We start from the raw sequence: 16552 nt of genomic DNA, 5'->3' as shown, positions 1-16552 counted from the left end.
TTAGCACACCATGGATAGCAGCCACAGATGGGCCTCTCCTCTGTGAATCTCTCTAAACATCTTTGGCAATACCTCCACTCCCATCTAAACTCCTTCCTGCCCCCTACCAGACATCTACTGCCTGGAGCGGCTTTCAAGCGAGAAAAGGGAGGTATGTGATGGGGCCTTCTCTCTCTTTGGCCCAGCCGACCTTGGCCTCCCTTCTCATCTCAACCAATCTGTCTACTACAAATTGTCTACAAGATGAATAGCAGGGTAGACTTGAGCAGAGAAGGAGTGCACATCCCTTTAGGAGCCAATGAGGCACAGTGGTTGAGAGTGGCAGACTCTCAGCTGGAGAACTGAGTTCGATTCCCCGCTCTTCCACATGAAGCCTGCCAAGAGGCCTTGGGCTAGTCACCGTTAAGAACATAAGAACTAGCCTGCTGGATCAGACCAGAGTCCATCTAGTCCAGCACTCTGCTACTCGCAGTGGCCCACCAGGTGCCTTTGGGAGCTCACCTGCAGGAGGTGAAAGCAATGGCCTTCTGCTGCTGCTCCTGAGCACCTGGTCTGCTAAGGCATTTGCAATCAGAGATCAAGGAGGATCAAGATTGGTAGCCACAGGACTCTTACAGCACCCACCTGCCCACACACCTCACAAGGTGTCTGTTGTGTGGAGGGAAAGAGAAGGTAATTTTCAGCCATTTTGACAAAGTGCCAAGAAGCCAGTAGAGAAAAGCTGGGTAGAAACGCTGACTTTTCTGCTTCGTTCTTTCTGCTTCTGTTAAAGGATCATCTTTCAGGCAAGCTGCACAGGGTTGCTCAGGACATATTCCCCAGCGACAAGAGTGAAGCTGGCACAAGTCCCCTTCTGGCAGGACTTTAGATTCTTAGGAAGGGTACAGCTCAGTGACAAAAGCACCCGCTTTGCTCACAGTAATTCCAAAAAGTTTAACCTTCAGTTTAAAGACTCTGGCAAAAGAGCAAGGTTTGATAGCGCCTTAAAGCCCAACAGGATTTTCAGGGCCTAAGCTTTCCAGACTCAAAGCTCCCTTCTTAATCAGGTGTCTGACGACGGGAGCACTGACTCCTGGAAACTTACATCCTGGAAACCTTGGAAGTCAAGTGGCGAACACCATAGGTACGTGGGCCTTCATGCTGGCCAAAAGGGTAGAAGTCTCCATTCTCTGCTGAAAAATCCATGCTCCCATTGTGTGAATGGGTGCAAACAGTTGGTTTTAGGGTTAAACTGAAGGTTAAACCCTTGTACAACCCTGCATGATTGTCCACATTCAGTGGGTGGCTTGAAGCCACAATAAACTCCTAACCCTCCATGGGGCCAGTGGACATGACTTCTTGTGGTGGGCAGAGGAATGTTCCCGGTGGGGGCAAAAAGTATCTTCCAGCCATGATTCACACCACCAAACTGGGAGTGTGAGAAGCTACTGAGTGTATACATTCTTTTCTGAGTGTATACATTCTTTGGTAAATGATCAGGAATACCAGAGAAAGGATTCTAGAGCACCAAAGTTTCAGAAGATTTCTTGCAGCCTCAGGAAGGGTGCTGATAGCAGGTGAGGTTTCAAAGAGGTGGGTGAAAAATGAGCATATCCGTGTCTTTTCGTTCTTTCTCGAATGACTTACCTCCCACTGGCAGGTCCAACTTTGCTCGCTTCAGTTCCGCCATGGAACTTTGGAGCTGCTCTATGACAAAGTCGTCTTCAAAGAAGAAATCTTTGGCGAGAGTCTCCTGAAGAAATTCAACCAGTTCCTCCATTTCTAATTTCATCAGGTGTTCTAAGGTATTTTTTTGGAGGGGAAAAACAAGATCAGAGAGCAGAAACGGGAACAGCGAAAATGATAGTGGGATTTTTTAAAAATATACTATGATAAATTTTACAATGAAATTATTGGAATAGTGACCTAGGGGTAAAATGAACTCAGACAGAAACAGAACTTTATGTTACCCCTGGAGAACTGGACGACAATACCACACACACGGCTGCGCTGAAAAACGGCAGTCATGCGTCGAGCTTCCCTTCTTCCAGGAAAATGGTTAGCAGAACTTGCTTTGCCTTCCAGTCTCATGAGGGTTAATATTTCTCCACCTCCTGCTCTACAGGATTTACTGCTGTTGCATGGAGTATGGGGGACACTCAGCAGGGTAATGATGCTAAGACTGGACAACGTGTAGCAGAGAAGAAAAATTTTAAGCAGCAGTTTAGGCCACCCCTAAAATCTTTCTTTTGCAGGGTCCCCTGAATTTCAATAACGAGGTACCTCAATGCTCAGGGAGCAGCAGTGGCGTAGTGGTTCAGAGCAGGTGCACTCTAATCTGGAGGAACCGGGTTTGATTCCCCGCTCTGCCGCCTGAGCTGTGGAGACTTCTCTGGGGGATTCAGATTAGCCTGTACACTCCCACACACGCCAGCTGGGTGACCTTGGGCTAGTCACAGCTTCTCGGAGCTCTCTCAGCCCCACCTACCTCACAGGGTGTTTGTTGTGAGGGGGGAAGGGAAAGGAGTCTGTAAGCCCCTTTGAGTCTCCTACAGGAGAGAAAGGGGGGGATATAAATCCAACTCTTCTTCTTCTTCCAGCAAGCTCATTCCGATTGCTGGGGTCTATCTCTAAGACAACCTTGAGACTTCCCATAGTTAACGTAGCTTTAATAATAACAATGCTCTAGGCATGAGCTTTCCTGCCAGTTTTCACGTTTCCCTTATTTGGGGAGGTGCACAAAGCCACCAAATTAAGGACCGCCTTCTCCATTATGAACTTACCCATTTGTTCTGGCAATCTTTGAAGGCCCTGCGTCACATACTCTCACCATCTGGGGCTATATGGGTGGCAACCTGAGAAAGGGCCTTTTTGGTTATGGCACCAACATCCCTCCCAGAAAGATTCGTCTGTGTCTCTCTATCGTCTTCTACCAGCTCGTGAAGACTTCAGTCCGTTTGGCGCCCCCCCCCCCCAAATGTTACCAGCCCTCATCCCTGATTGTATTGTTCTATGTCAGGGGTCTGCAACCTGTGGCTCTCCAGATGTTCATGGACTACAATTCCCATCAGCCCCAGCTAGCATGGCCACTTGGCAGGGGCTGATGGCAATTGTAGTCCATGAACATCTGGCAGGGGCTGATGGGAATTGTAGTCCATGAACATCTGGAGAGCCGCGGGTTGCAGACCCCGGTTCTATGTGTTCGTGTTCATAACTTTCCACTAAATGGTTTATTTTGTACATGCTCTGTTCCAAATGCTGCTTTAATGTTGAAATATTGTAATATTTGTTAACTTGAGGACCCTAGTCGGGTAGACAGGCAGCACAGAGATAAACAAACCAATGAAATAAATAAATTAGCTTGCGTATTTGGGGCACCTGTTTCGGGTTGCCAGAATATTTTAAGCAGTGATGTTGCTGCTCCTTTTGAGACGACAAAAAATAAGGGGTGACAAAACCTGCCCTCCTGTTCAAGAGGAAAACAAACTGGGGCCTTGGACCAGCATACCTACGGGAGGATCACCGGCTCTCTCCCTGCATATCGCCGCCTGCCAAACCCCCCTCCGGCCTCCTCGGAGGCGGACCTTCTGGCCCGATCCCTGACCCCCAAGCAGTGATCCGGGCTGGCCTCCACATGGGCCAGGGCTTCTTTACAGCTCCTGGCCCCTGTACTCTGGTGGAACAGGCTCCCCAGGTGAGATCTAGGGCTCTATAGCGGGACATACAGAGTTTCCTCGGGGCCTGTAAACGGACTCTTTGTTCCGCTTTCAGGCTATGGCTGCAGCCGGATAACACATTATATCATCTCATCTCACTTCTGTGGAAAAAACTGGCCTCCTGTGGGGGGTAGGAATGGGGAAGGGGAAACAATTTTAATCGCCATCTCAACTTTGAATTTTATAATTTGTATATGGTTTTAACTGGGATTGGGGGTGAATTGGATTGTCATTGTTTATATGAATGATGGGATTATCGCCCTGAGTTCCCTCTCAAAGGGCGGTAGTAGAAATCTCTTAATAAAATAAATAAATAACAAATAAATAAATAAATAAACCGTAAATAAATAAATAAATAAATAAAACAGGAAGGGACAACTCCGGCGCCTTTGAGGAAAGACATCCATAAAGCTTCATATCTTTTCTTATTGGGCGACTGAGCACTCAAATATAGCAGCAGGTATTAGTGTCAAAAGCCAGATGGAGCTCTTTCCTTACTTGCTGTGCATTTTTCAAGAATGGTGTAAGACATGCGGCTGTGGAGAACCCGTTCACCTCTCTCAAGTAAAGGTGTAAGGATATCCCAGATCCTGAGGGTTAACCTAAAGGGAGTCTGCAAGGGAAAAAAAAAAAAAATCCGGGCACTGATCAAAAAATGCGAGATCAAAAGAAGTCCAAGCTTTCCCCGAAAACGTGTGTTTGGGAACAACAGAATCCAGGGAGCCACCGAGACAGAGGACACTCACACACGGTCAAGGAAACACTGGAAAAAAACCACTTCATTGTGTAAAAGCTTGTGGTGACTCTTCTCCTGGAGAGTCCTGCAATCTGTGGAAGAGAGAAAACAACCACCTTTGGAAACTTCAGGAAAAAAAAAGATGGGAACCGGTGCTCCATTCTGATCTCCGTATGGCTCAATCACTCAAATGCTCAATGGTGGCAGTTTGGATCTGCATCAGATAAGCAGCAATTTCTAGCCATTCTGATCTATTATTCATGTCTCTCCTCTTCCTAGATGGAAGGCAATCCCAAAGCTGGTTACTCCACTGGAGACTGGCTCCTCAGCTTCACCACCTATCTCCTGGCGGTAACATGAAAAGTCTCCGGTCAGAAGTGCCGTCTTGCTTTCAAGGCTAGAATAAAGTGAGAAAACAATACTACGTGGGGCAAGAGGAAACATGTTGGGATGAGAAAACTCTTGCCCACAACGCATTACTTCTTCTCCTTTCAACACGCCTACAAACAACAGTGAAGCGCTTTGGGGACAAGATTTCTCCACCTGAAGCTGCCTCCTCTCCTCTGCAGCACACCGCCAAACAGGAAGTACGTTCGGGACATGATTTCTTGCCCCAATGCGCTTCCTGCCCCACCGCTGCCAGAGAAATCTGGTGGGTAATTGGCCCAAGATGACAAAACACTCCGATGAAAAAACAGGCACCATTCAAGGTGCTTCTTCCTTAAAAGACAGACCAAAAGAGGTTTTGACGCGAGAGTGTTACTTTTCTGTACGGCTGCTCCCCCTATCAATAGTATCATCACTTCATTAACAAGATCGTTATCAGGCTATCAGGGAGGGACTTGATAAGCATCCCTTGTTGCCACCTGGAAGTGATCACGCTGGCAGAAAAATCATCTACAAAGGAAAAATTTCTGCTCGTTTTTGTCCTCGAAAGTAGAAAATTCTCCATTTTCTAAAAAAAAAGATCACCCGTGTTTCAGTGAATATCAATTGGGAAACATAATAATAATGAATAGACCACGTTGAATCTCGGCAGGTTCAAAGTTGTAATTTATGTTTGTTGGTGAGAACTGAGATGGGTAGCGCTTTTAGAGAAGCGATGAAAGTTAGGTGGACTGCTGCCAGAATTTGCTCTTTTTCCAAGAGTTCGAGGAAAGCGGACACTTGGACCTTTGGAGAAAATTCAACCAGCCTTAAGCCATATAGCATCAAACAAGCATTTGCAGCTAAATCCAAACAAAAGGAGATTTTTCTGAATAGCTCCGGGGGGGTAGGAACCTGCGGCTCTCAGATGTTCAGGAACTACAATTCCCATCAGCCTCTGTCAGCATGGCCAATTGGCCATGCTGGTAGGGGCTGATGGGAATTGTAGTTCCTGAACATCTGGAGAGCCGCAGGTTCCCTACCCCTGTTCTAGCTCAAATGAGTAACTTCAGAAAGTACTGAAAACAATGTAAACAAACACCGGGCTGCAAGAATCAATGGCAGAAACCGTTTGCGTCATTCTTGGTCTGGGAACAAAAATGGCATAAAGCACTAAGGTTTTAAAAATATATGTTGTTTAAATTCACCGTTTTAGATTTAAACAGAGATCCGCTACATGCATTTTTTGCCCCCTTCGTGATTGCTGCTGGGGATTTTTTGTTTGTTGTTAATCAAGGCAACTGATCCGATTCAACACCAGGAAAATAACTGTAGTTATTGAACGCTAAATTGCAGCAAGAACAGGGACATAACATATTTAAAGCTCGAACAGACTGTTTTTGTTGTTAGATTGCTAATTGAGGAGCATTACTGTATATTAAAAGCAAACATTCAGAGAGTTCCGACACCCGGGTTAGGAAAATGACTGAATAGAGGCAGGATGCGATTGAGATTTTATTGCCCTAGAAGGCAAACTTCTGCAAAATAAAGCAATATAAACAGCAATGACTCATAATCCATTGCTGTTAAAAATCACGGTCGACTCCCTGAGAGTTAACTTGGTTTGTGATTTCTTTTTTCACTAACCAATACTTCCCGATTGATAGATTCATTTTTGAAAACAGTATGAAACCAAGTTGTAAAAGGGGGGGGGGGGGGCGTCCCATGAATGCGCTCACGGTTAAGTGGAAGAATGTACAGGTGCACACGTGTATATAAAATGTGGCCTATTTGCGGCAGATACTTTAAATTAAACACTCCAGTCAAAGCACATTTAATCAGAATGGAATCTGGCTGACTAGTGTGGAACCTTCTCTCCCCAAAAGTGGGCTTTAAATCTGCAGCCCGAGGCTAGTATTGATTCTGTCTTTTAAAAACATTACCTCTGATTGAAGAAATTGCACTGAAGTACCTGGAAACGGAATATACTGTGCGTTCTCCTACTAATACACTTTTATAGTTCAACACAACAAACAAAAAAGAAAGCTGAAACCTTGCATGTGGCTAGGAACATGTTGATTTTGCATTGAAATCAACCTTTTAGGCAGTTACGTGCATTGAACCACATCCTGTAAGGCAGCTAACCTTGGCTACTCTAAGGGTATCTTCATAACTGAATCTTTTAAAATTAAGTACATGAACATAAGAACAAGCCAGCTGGATCAGACCAGAGTCCATCTAGTCCAGCTCTCTGCTACTCGCAGTGGCCCACCAGGTGCCCTTGGGAGCTCACCTGCAGGATGTGAAAGCAATGGCCTTCTGCGGCTGTTGCTCCTGAGCACCTGGACTGTTAAGGCATTTGCAATCTGAGATCAAGGAGGATCAAGATTGGTAGCCATAAATCGACTTCTCCTCCATAAATCTGTCCAAGCCCCATTTAAAGCTATCCAGGTTAGTGGCCATCACCACGTCCTGCGGCAGCATATTCCAAACACCAATCACACGTTGCGTGAAGAAGTGTTTCCTTTGATTAGTCCTAATTCTTCCCCCCAGCATTTTCAATGGATGCCCCCTGGTTCTAGTATTGTGAGAAAGAGAGAAAAAATTCTCTCTGTCAACATTTTCTACCCCATGCATAATTTTATAGACTTCAATCATATCCCCCCTCAGACGTCTCCTTAAATGCCTTAATTGCTGGGCTAAGACAACTTTCTGAAAGATCTAGGCATCTAAGTTAAGAGTATCCATGGGGCTAAAGTTTCCAGGTTTGGGGGCAAACCCAGCTCAGCGCTGATGTAATGCTGCCTTATTTCCAGAGGCGTAATAAAGGGGAAATGTAGCTCGGTGCAAAATCGGAGCCCCCTCCCCGTATGGGCGGCTGCCCACCCCCACCACGACAAACAATGGCTTTTTGCACCAGGTCTTGAAGTCAGTATATGGACCCAGGGGGCAGGAGGAGGGGGGGATTTTCCACCCCCCCACACGTGACTAAAAGGCTGCAGCCCAGGGACATTTGACCCCATATGTTCCCCTGAGTGGCACACCCCTGCTGATTTCGTAACCATAAGTTATGAGACTTGGAGCATGTTGTATACACTTTCCCCAGACCTACACAAGGAATTTCCCCCTGCTTATCAGCCTTGGAGCTGTTGGAGTAAAGGCGACTCGACATGCCTGCACATTGAGGGGCCTATATTTCCACAGCATTAGAACCAGACTGTACATATGTGTGATACCCTTAAGAACATAAGAACAAGCCTGCTGGATCAGACCAGAGTCCATCTAGTCCAGCACTCTGCTACTCGCAGTGGCCCACCAGGTGCCTTTGGGAGCTCACGTGCAGGATGTGAAAGCAATGGCCTTCTGCGGCTGTTGCTCTTGAGCAGGGGTGTTCCTGCCTAGGGACATGGGGTACCCCTTGTCCCCGGGCGCATCGATCGAGGTCACGTGGGGGGCGCCAAAACATCCTCCTACACAGGGAGGGATTGAGCAAGCCCTAGAAAGCAGGCACTGAAGCAGGGACTGCTCCCAGTGCCTGTCGTAGCCCCGCCCACTCTGTACGGTGGCCTGGAGTGTCCAGGGGGTGGGGGAGAAGTCCCACTGGGCTCCCAGGAGCAGGACTGGGGAGCTCCGCCTCCCCTCCCTCTAACCCAGCATGCCTTATTTGCCTTAAATTAAGTGTGGCATTACTCAGAAGCCTTCTCCCCGGCAGCAGGCACAGGAAAAGGCAAGCTGAGCAGGGAGCCCAGAAGCAGCAGCAGAACTGAAGATGATGCTGACGTTTGCTTGGTAAACCTTCAGATGGGGGGTGACTTGTGAGAGATTTACATGCTTAAAAGTTAATCCCCTTGCACTGGTTTGGAGCTGTTTCTCAGGCTAGCAGCCTACCTCACAGGGTTGGTGTGAGGACACAATTAGGAAAGTGGTGGGGAGAGAGCCATGCCTGTTTTGCTGGGGGTAGGAGGTGATTTGTGAGAGAGGATGCTGATGCTCTGGTTTGTAAACCCTTCAGAGGGGGGTGACTTGTGAGAGATTTACATGCTTAAAAGTTAATTCCCCTTGCACTGGTTTGGAGCTGTTTCTCAGGCTAGCAGTCTACCTCACAGGGTTGGTGTGAGGACACAATTAGGAAAGTGGTGTGGAGAGAGCCAGGCCTGTTTTGCTGGGGGTAGGAGGTGATTTGTGAGAGATGATGCTGATGTTTGCTTGGTAACCCTTTAGATGGGGGGTGACTTGTGAGAGATTTACATGCTTAAAAGTTAATTCCCCTTGCACTGGTTTGGAGCTGTTTCTCAGGCTAGCAGCCTACTTCACAGGGTTGGTGTGAGGACACAATTAGGAAAGTGGTGGGGAGAAAGCCATGCGTGTTTTGCTGGGGGAAGGAGGTGATTTGTGAGAGATGATGCTGATGTTTGCTTGGTAAACCTTCAGATGGGGGGTGACTTGTGAGAGATTTACATGCTTAAAAGTTAATTCCCACTTGCACTGGCTTGGAGCTGTTTCTCAGGCTAACAACCTACCTCATAGGGTTGGTGTGAGGACACAATTAGGAAAGAGAGTTGGTGGGGAGAAAGCCATGTATGTTTTGCTGGTGGTGGCAGGGGTTTTGTGAGCTGGTGCAAAAAATCATTGTTGGGGAGGGTGGTCGTCCATACCTGGGGTGGGGGGGCACCAAACTCAGATTTTGTCCCCGGGCTCCAGTTTTCCTAGATTCGCCCTTGCTCTTGAGCACCTGGTCTGCTAAGGCATTTGCAATATGAGATCAAGGCAGATCAAGATTGGTAGCCATAGATCGACTTCTCCACCATAAATCTGTCCAAGCCCTTTTTAAAGCTATCCAGGTTAGTGGCCATCACCATCTCCTGTGGCAGCATTATTTCTCTGACTCCTACCTTCTCTTTCTCCTGATGGTCTGGCAAGAGATAGCATGCTTTGGCTGATCTTTCCTCTGCACAAAAGCCAGGTGTTGTGGTTAAGAGTGTTGGACTCTAATCTGGAGAACCGGGTTTGATTCCCGACTCCTCCACGCTAGTGACAGACTCTTATCAGGTGAGCTGGATTTGTTTCCCCACTCCTGCACCTGAAACCTGCTGGCTGACCTTGAGCCAGTCACAGTTTTCTTAGAACTCTCTCAGCCCCGCCTACCTCACAAGGCATCTGCCGTTAGGGTTAGGGTTGCAGACCTAAGGATACAGCCGTAAGCCCTACTCAGTGACATGAGAGCCAGAGTGGTGTAGTGGTTAAGAGCAGGTGGATTCTATTCTGGAGAACCGGATTTGATTCCCCACTCCTCCACCTGAGTGGCAGAAGCTTATCTGGTAAACCAGATGTGTTTCCGCACTCCTACATTCCTGCTGGGTGACCTTGGACTAGTCACAGTTCTCTCTGAGAACACTCTCAGCCCCACCTACCTCACAAGGTGTCTGTTGTGGGGAGAGGAAAGGAAAGGAGCTGGTAAGCCACCTTGAGTCTCCTTACAGGAGAGAAAGGTGGGGTATAAATCCAAACTCCTCCTCCTACTCTGGCTTTGTGCTAGCTACAGTAATGTCAACCGAGATGTAGTACTTGCTAGACAACCAAAGCAGACAGAGAAATGGTCAACCGTTTTGACATAAAATCATTTTTATCAGTGGTGGAAGAAGAAGAAGAAGAAGAAGAGTTTGGATTTATATCCCCCTTTCTCTCCTGCAGGAGACTCAAAGGGGCTTACAATCTCCTTGCCCTTCCCCCCTCACAACAAACACCCTGTGAGGTGGGTGGGGCTGAGAGAGCTCCGAGAAGCTGTGACTAGCCCAAGGTCACCCAGCTGGCGTGTGTGGGAGTGTACAGGCTAATCTGAATTCCCCAGATAAGCCTCCACAGCTCATGTGGCAGAGCTGGGAATCAAACCCGGTTCCTCCAGATTAGATACACGAGCTCTTAACCTCCTACACCACTGCTGCTCCCTGGAAAGAACGGGTCAGGAAAGCAGCTGAGTTACGGCGACCCTGTTGGGTTCTCCAGGCAAGAGACGTTCAGAGACGATTGGCTGTTGCTTGTTTCTGAGCAGCAACCCGGGGCTTCCTTTGTGGTCTCCCATCCAAGTACTAACCAAGGCTGACCCTGCTTAGCTTCTGAGATTTGACAAGATGAGGCTCACCTAGACCAGTGGTGGCGAACCTTTGGCACTCCAGATGTTATGGACTACAATTCCCATCAGCCCCTGCCAGCATGGCCAATTGGCTATGCTGGAAGGGGATGATGGGAATTGTAGTCCATAACATCTGGAGTGCCAAAGGTTTGCCACCACGGACCTAGACCATCCATTTTTTGTTGCTTGAGGATAAGATGATTTCTCTGGCTCCAAGTATGAAACAAGACACAAGCTTGGCGGATTCCACGGCCCGAGTTTCAAATTAAGTCTGCAATTAGCAGCACTCACAAGGGTCCGCAGAAGCTCTGATACAAAAGGGGGACTGAGATAGTTCAACCTCCGGAACGCCGGCTGAAGACGGCAGATTCAATCCCTGGTGCTGACCTCTCCCTGGGACCCTGCAGAGCCAATGCCAGTCAGACGAAACTGTCATGGGCCGAAACCAACCGACAGGCTCCATATAGGGCAGCCTCAAATGTTCCCTAAATACCAACATCCTAATTAAACGTGACACGGGATTTTTTCCCCCCCTTTGCCGGTGAACAATACCCTTTTATCAGCTTCCTGTCTGCGGCGACATTTACTTACAAAATGCTGCTTAAGCTTCGACAAACATTTCTTCATGATTTTGTCGTGATGTTCTTGAAACCTCAACAGCTTTGGGAAGCCAGGAACGAAAAAACCTTTTTTAAAAAAAGGAACAAAGGAAGGGGTGAAGAAAAAAGAATCACCAAGGCTTTCTCACACAGTATATTCACCACTTTTAGAAATGGGTTGTCTTTCAGAGACGTTCATTCGGCACGACCCTTGAGGTTGGAAAAGAAAAGGCTCCCTGGGACGCTTTAAAGATGGTGTGTGTGTAAACTGTTTTCAAGGCAAAGAACATTCAGAGGGTTTTTTTCATTGCCTGCCTCTGCTAACAACCATGGATTTCCTTGGTGGTCTCCTATCCAAGAACAAACCAGGGCCGACTCTACCACTCTACTCTGCATTGGTCAGACCTCACCTTGAGTACTGTGTTCAGTTCTGGGCACCATAATTTAAGAAGGACATTGACGAGCTGGAACATGTCCAGAGGAGGGCGACCAAAATGGCAAAAGGTCTGGAACCCATGCCTTACAAAGAGAGGCTTAGAGAGCTGGGAATGTTTAGTCTGGAGAAGCACAGGTTAAGGGGGGACATCAGAGGTGGGATCCAGCAGGTTCTCACAGGTTCCCGAGAGTAGGTTACTAATTATTTGCAGGTGCCGAGAGGGGGTTACTAATTGGTGATTTTGCCACGTGATTTTTGCCTTAGTTACACCCCTCCTCTCAGCAGTAGCGTGCAGAACTTGAAGCAGTCTAGCAGGAGGTGCACCGGTGTGCATGGCAGCCTGCGCCTGCGTGCATTCGTTTCCCGCCCAAGGAATGCTCCGCCCCTGGAATGCCCGGCCACGCCCCCGTCGTGCCCCGCCCAGCCCCATTGGTGCTACGCCACAGTTTGAATCCCACCACCATGGGAACCTGTTACTAAAATTTTTTGATCCCACCACTGTGCAGAACCTTAAAGAAGCATTCTCAGCAGAGCTGGCAAAAGGAAATTGGCATTGCCTGGTCACAATAACTACTCCAAGCAGACCCACTTAGGGTATTACACATCTGGCCCGGAAAAGCCTACAGCAAATAAGGTCCAGATTCACCTGAGCGTTTTGTCCATGAGATCTAGAGATGTCAGGAGAACTGGGAGGGGCAGGGAGAGAGGAAGCATATGCCACAGAGTTTTTATGAAATGCTAGAGTGTCCACCTGGTCATTTCCGGTTTTCACCAGGCCCCACCCCCCAATTTCTCCCACAGCTTCGTAGCCGTGGCCAACAAGGTGTAAAGCTGCGTACCGTGCATAGCGTGCTTGGGTCCCGAGAGCAGTTTCACCAGGGCCCAGAAGGCATCTTCTTCATTCATGTACATAAGGAGTAAAGCTGTGATCTGGCTCATCCCCTGACAATATCCGACCTCCTGCAAACGTGGAAGATAAAACTTTTATAAATTTTAATGTTTTATCGCTATTGTATTTATGAGATCTTATACTGTATTTGTTTTATGTCTCATTGTACACCGCCCAGAGCCCTTCGGGGGTTGGGCGGTCTATCAAGCCTAATTAATAATAATAATAATAATAATAATAATAATAATAATAATAATAATAATAATAATAATAATAAAGATGATGATGATGATGATGATGATGATGATGATGATGATGATGATGATGATAAATTGAACAATTGGATAAAATGGTTGTTTGGACAGCGCACAATGTTTTTCAATACAGGGAAGAATGAATGAATAACCAGACTGCTGTAGCCACAGGCCATAATGAGATAGTCAAAGGGAATACAGGTTAAAACAGGTACAAAAACCAAATTTGCAATAAAATATCTATAAATAGTAGAAAAAGCCAGACAAAATTAAAATAATTAAACAGGCAGGCTAGATGATGTATCAAGGTTGCTATAATTCCCCCCCCCCTAATATTTACTGATGATAAAATAGAAGAGGCAACAGTACAAGGTAGGCAACAGTTTGAAAACAAAATCCCAAAGGAGAGGAGGATATTTCTAGAATGTTACAATTTCACAGAAGCAAAACAGACAAAAAATTTCTCTAATGTAACAATTCATGATTATCTTTTTCTTCCAATTTGTCATCCTCCCCCCCCCCCCCTTACCACTTTCGGAAACAGTTGTTTCTGATGAAAGATTTTTTTGTTGACCCTGTGATGCCTCCTCCACCCCCAAAAAAGCAAGTTTATGAAAAGTAACTGTCTTAGATCTTGATTAAAAAAAATGGCAGTGTCTCATCAAGAATATCTTGTGACAGACAGGCAGAATTAAAAAGACTGCATTCCAGCCTCGACTACATTTGCTCTTTTCATTTGGCTTATAGCTTTACTAACAACACAGGTCACCTTCAATTTCAGGAGTAAGCTGAAGGTATAAAAAGAAAAGTATATGGGATGTTGACTTACCGTGTTATATATAGAATATGCAGCTAAAACATGGAATAAGGATTGTTGCCTGGAAAGGAACAAAGACAAATGTAAGGAAGCTAAAATGTATACCAAGGGCTACTGAATTGGACTTGAAGTAGTAATTGCAACCATTTAGTGCATTTTGTACATCTGAAAATGAAAGCCAGGCATCCTTAGGAGGCACACCAGACACACCCAAAGCTGCTCTTTACATGGAGACCTAGCATGGTGGAGTGGTTAAGAGTGGTGGACTCTAATCTGGAGTGCCAGGTTCGATTCCGCGCTCCTGCACATGAGCAGCAGACTCTTTTTTTGGTGAACTGGAATTGTTTCTTCGCTCCTCTGCATGAAGCCTGCTGGGTGACCTTGGGCTAGTCACAGTTCTCTCCAGAGGTGGGATCCAGCAGGTTCTCACCAGTTCCCGAGAGTGGGTTACTAATTATTTGTGTGTGCCGAGAGGGGGTTACTAATTGGGTCCGCTTTTCCGTTAGAAATTCCATTAGGTCCAAAAATCATAAAGTCCTGTTGTTTCCTATGTGGCTGGTTAGCGAAGGTAGAAAACGGGATAATTCTCCCTGTTGGGCTGTTTTAAAAACATGTTTTAGAAATATGGTAAAGTTCCTTGTTTAAGGAAAGTATCCTTCTTTTGATTTCTAGAAACAAAATTAAGTATTTGAAAGTATTAAGTATTTGGCAGGCAGTCAATTAGAGGAGAAGTAGTTGTTTCTGTCGGCAGTAGACGGTAGGACTTGCTATAATGAGTTTAAATTATGGACAGAAAGATACCAGCTGGAAATTAGGAACTTTTTTTTACAGTAAGAGTTTTTTACAGTAACAGAGAAATTATTAATGCCCCGCCCATGGAATGCCTGGCCACGCCCCATCATGCCCCGCCCAGCCCCATTGGTGCTTCGCCACTGTTTGAATCCCACCACCATGAGAACCTGTTACTAAAATTTTTGGATCCCACCACTGGTTCTCTCTGAACTCTCTCAGCCCCACCTACGTCATAAGGTATCTGTTGTTGGAAGGGGAAGGGAAGACGATTCTAAGCCACTTCGAGACTCCTCACAGTAGGAAAAAAGCGGGGTATAAATCCAAACTCTTCTTCTTCTTCTTCTACATCCTCTCCTTCATTTTAAAGACCTGCTCCAGCTGGGTCTGGAGGCATGGCTGGGCTTCCTGAGTATGTCTGATTTTTTTTTTCTTTGTCAAATAGTAAGCTGTGTCTGATGACCGGGCCCTGCGGGACCCTGGCTGTCCGGGCCCTGCGGGAACTTGGTGAGTTCCGCAGGGCCTGTAAGACTGAGTTGTTCCGTTGGGCCTTTGGAGTGTCCAGCCACTGAGTGCCCCCCCCCCCCCGCCCTTATGCATCTATTTACCATCTCATTTCTGGTTCCATCTATGTTACCCTCCTAGAGAGGAGTCTGGCCGTTCCTTCTTTTTGGGGAGATTTTAATGAACTGGGTTATAGGACGCCTGTCATTGTTGTGTTGACCGCTGTTTTAATGGATTTTAGCTAATGTATTGATCGTTACGTGGTCACTATTGTGAACATCTATTTATTGGTATACATATTGATGTTGTGCACTGCCCAGAGCCCCTTGGGGATGGGGCGGTCTATAAATCGAAAATTTAAATGAATGAATGAATGAATGAATGAATGAATGAATGAACGAACGAACGAACTGCAAATTGCATTGGCAACTCCCCTCACTGAGAAGGCAGTTTGATACGCAGCAAGGAGAAAATGCCATCGACGGGACAGAAGCCCGGAGCAGCCTTTGGCACAACTAGGGTCACCAGCCCCGGGTTGGGAAATACCTGGAGATTTGGGAGGTGGAACCTAGGTTGGGCAGGGGTTGGTGAGGGAAGGAACCTCAGTAGAGTATAATGCCATAGAGTCCAAAGCAGCCATTTTCTCCAGGTGAAGTGATCTCCATTGCCTGGAGGTCAGTTGTACTGGTGGGTTGGCAGTCCAAGGCAGGAAAACATCTATAGATTTCTTTTTTGCTCTCTGTTAGAGGTCTTATACATTGTGCCTCACAGGACAACAGATACAAGGTAGTAGTTAGGAAGTTACTGCTCTCTTGCTTCGATTTGGGAAAAGGTATCATCGGCCGGTGTGTTTCTGTTCCCACAAACTCCTCCCCAAACACACAAAAACCCATCAAAACCCAATGGGAGTTAAGAAGAAGAAGAGATTGGATTTATATCCCACCTTTCTCTCCTGTTAAGGAGATGCACGGTGGCTTACAAGCTCCTTTCCTCCCTCCACGACAGACACCTTGTGAGGTAGGTAGGGATAAGAGGGTTCTGAGAGAACTGTGACTAGCCCAAGGTCACCCAGCAGGAATATACCCTGTTTCCCCTAATATAAGACATCCCCGAAAAATAAGACATAGTAGAGGTTTTGCTGAAGTGCGAAATAAAAGGCATCCCCCGAAAATAAGACATAGCAAAGTTTTTGTTTGGAAGCATGCCCGACGAACAGAACACAGAAAAATAAGACATCCCCTGAAAATAAGACATAGCGCATCTTTGGGAGCAAAAATTAATATAAGACACTGTCTTATATTCGGGGAAACACGGTGGGAGTGCGGAAACACATCTGG

The 16552-nt window shown here is 46.6% G+C and overlaps 1 protein-coding gene across 1 annotated transcript in view; it reads right to left on the bottom strand.

Annotated features, from left to right (window-relative positions):
• Positions 1 to 4272: 4272 nt before the first annotated feature.
• The window catches only part of LOC125435303 (USP6 N-terminal-like protein), a 66570-nt gene continuing 54290 nt past the window's right edge, over positions 4273 to 16552 (bottom strand). The window contains exons 8-12 of the mRNA XM_048501493.1: positions 13935 to 13983; positions 12802 to 12922; positions 11519 to 11613; positions 4444 to 4516; positions 4273 to 4308 (exon numbers count right to left, since the gene is read on the bottom strand). Coding sequence (XP_048357450.1) covers positions 4475 to 4516; positions 11519 to 11613; positions 12802 to 12922; positions 13935 to 13983 — 307 coding nt within the window. The 3' untranslated portion in view covers positions 4273 to 4308; positions 4444 to 4474. The remainder of the gene's footprint in view (positions 4309 to 4443; positions 4517 to 11518; positions 11614 to 12801; positions 12923 to 13934; positions 13984 to 16552) is intronic.

Source organism: Sphaerodactylus townsendi, linkage group LG06 (genome assembly GCF_021028975.2).
Source record: "Sphaerodactylus townsendi isolate TG3544 linkage group LG06, MPM_Stown_v2.3, whole genome shotgun sequence".
In the NCBI taxonomy this organism is placed as follows: Eukaryota; Metazoa; Chordata; class Lepidosauria; order Squamata; family Sphaerodactylidae; genus Sphaerodactylus; species Sphaerodactylus townsendi.
The sequence above is the reverse complement of the archived record's forward strand: the minus strand, read 5'-3'. Positions and strand labels throughout refer to the sequence as shown.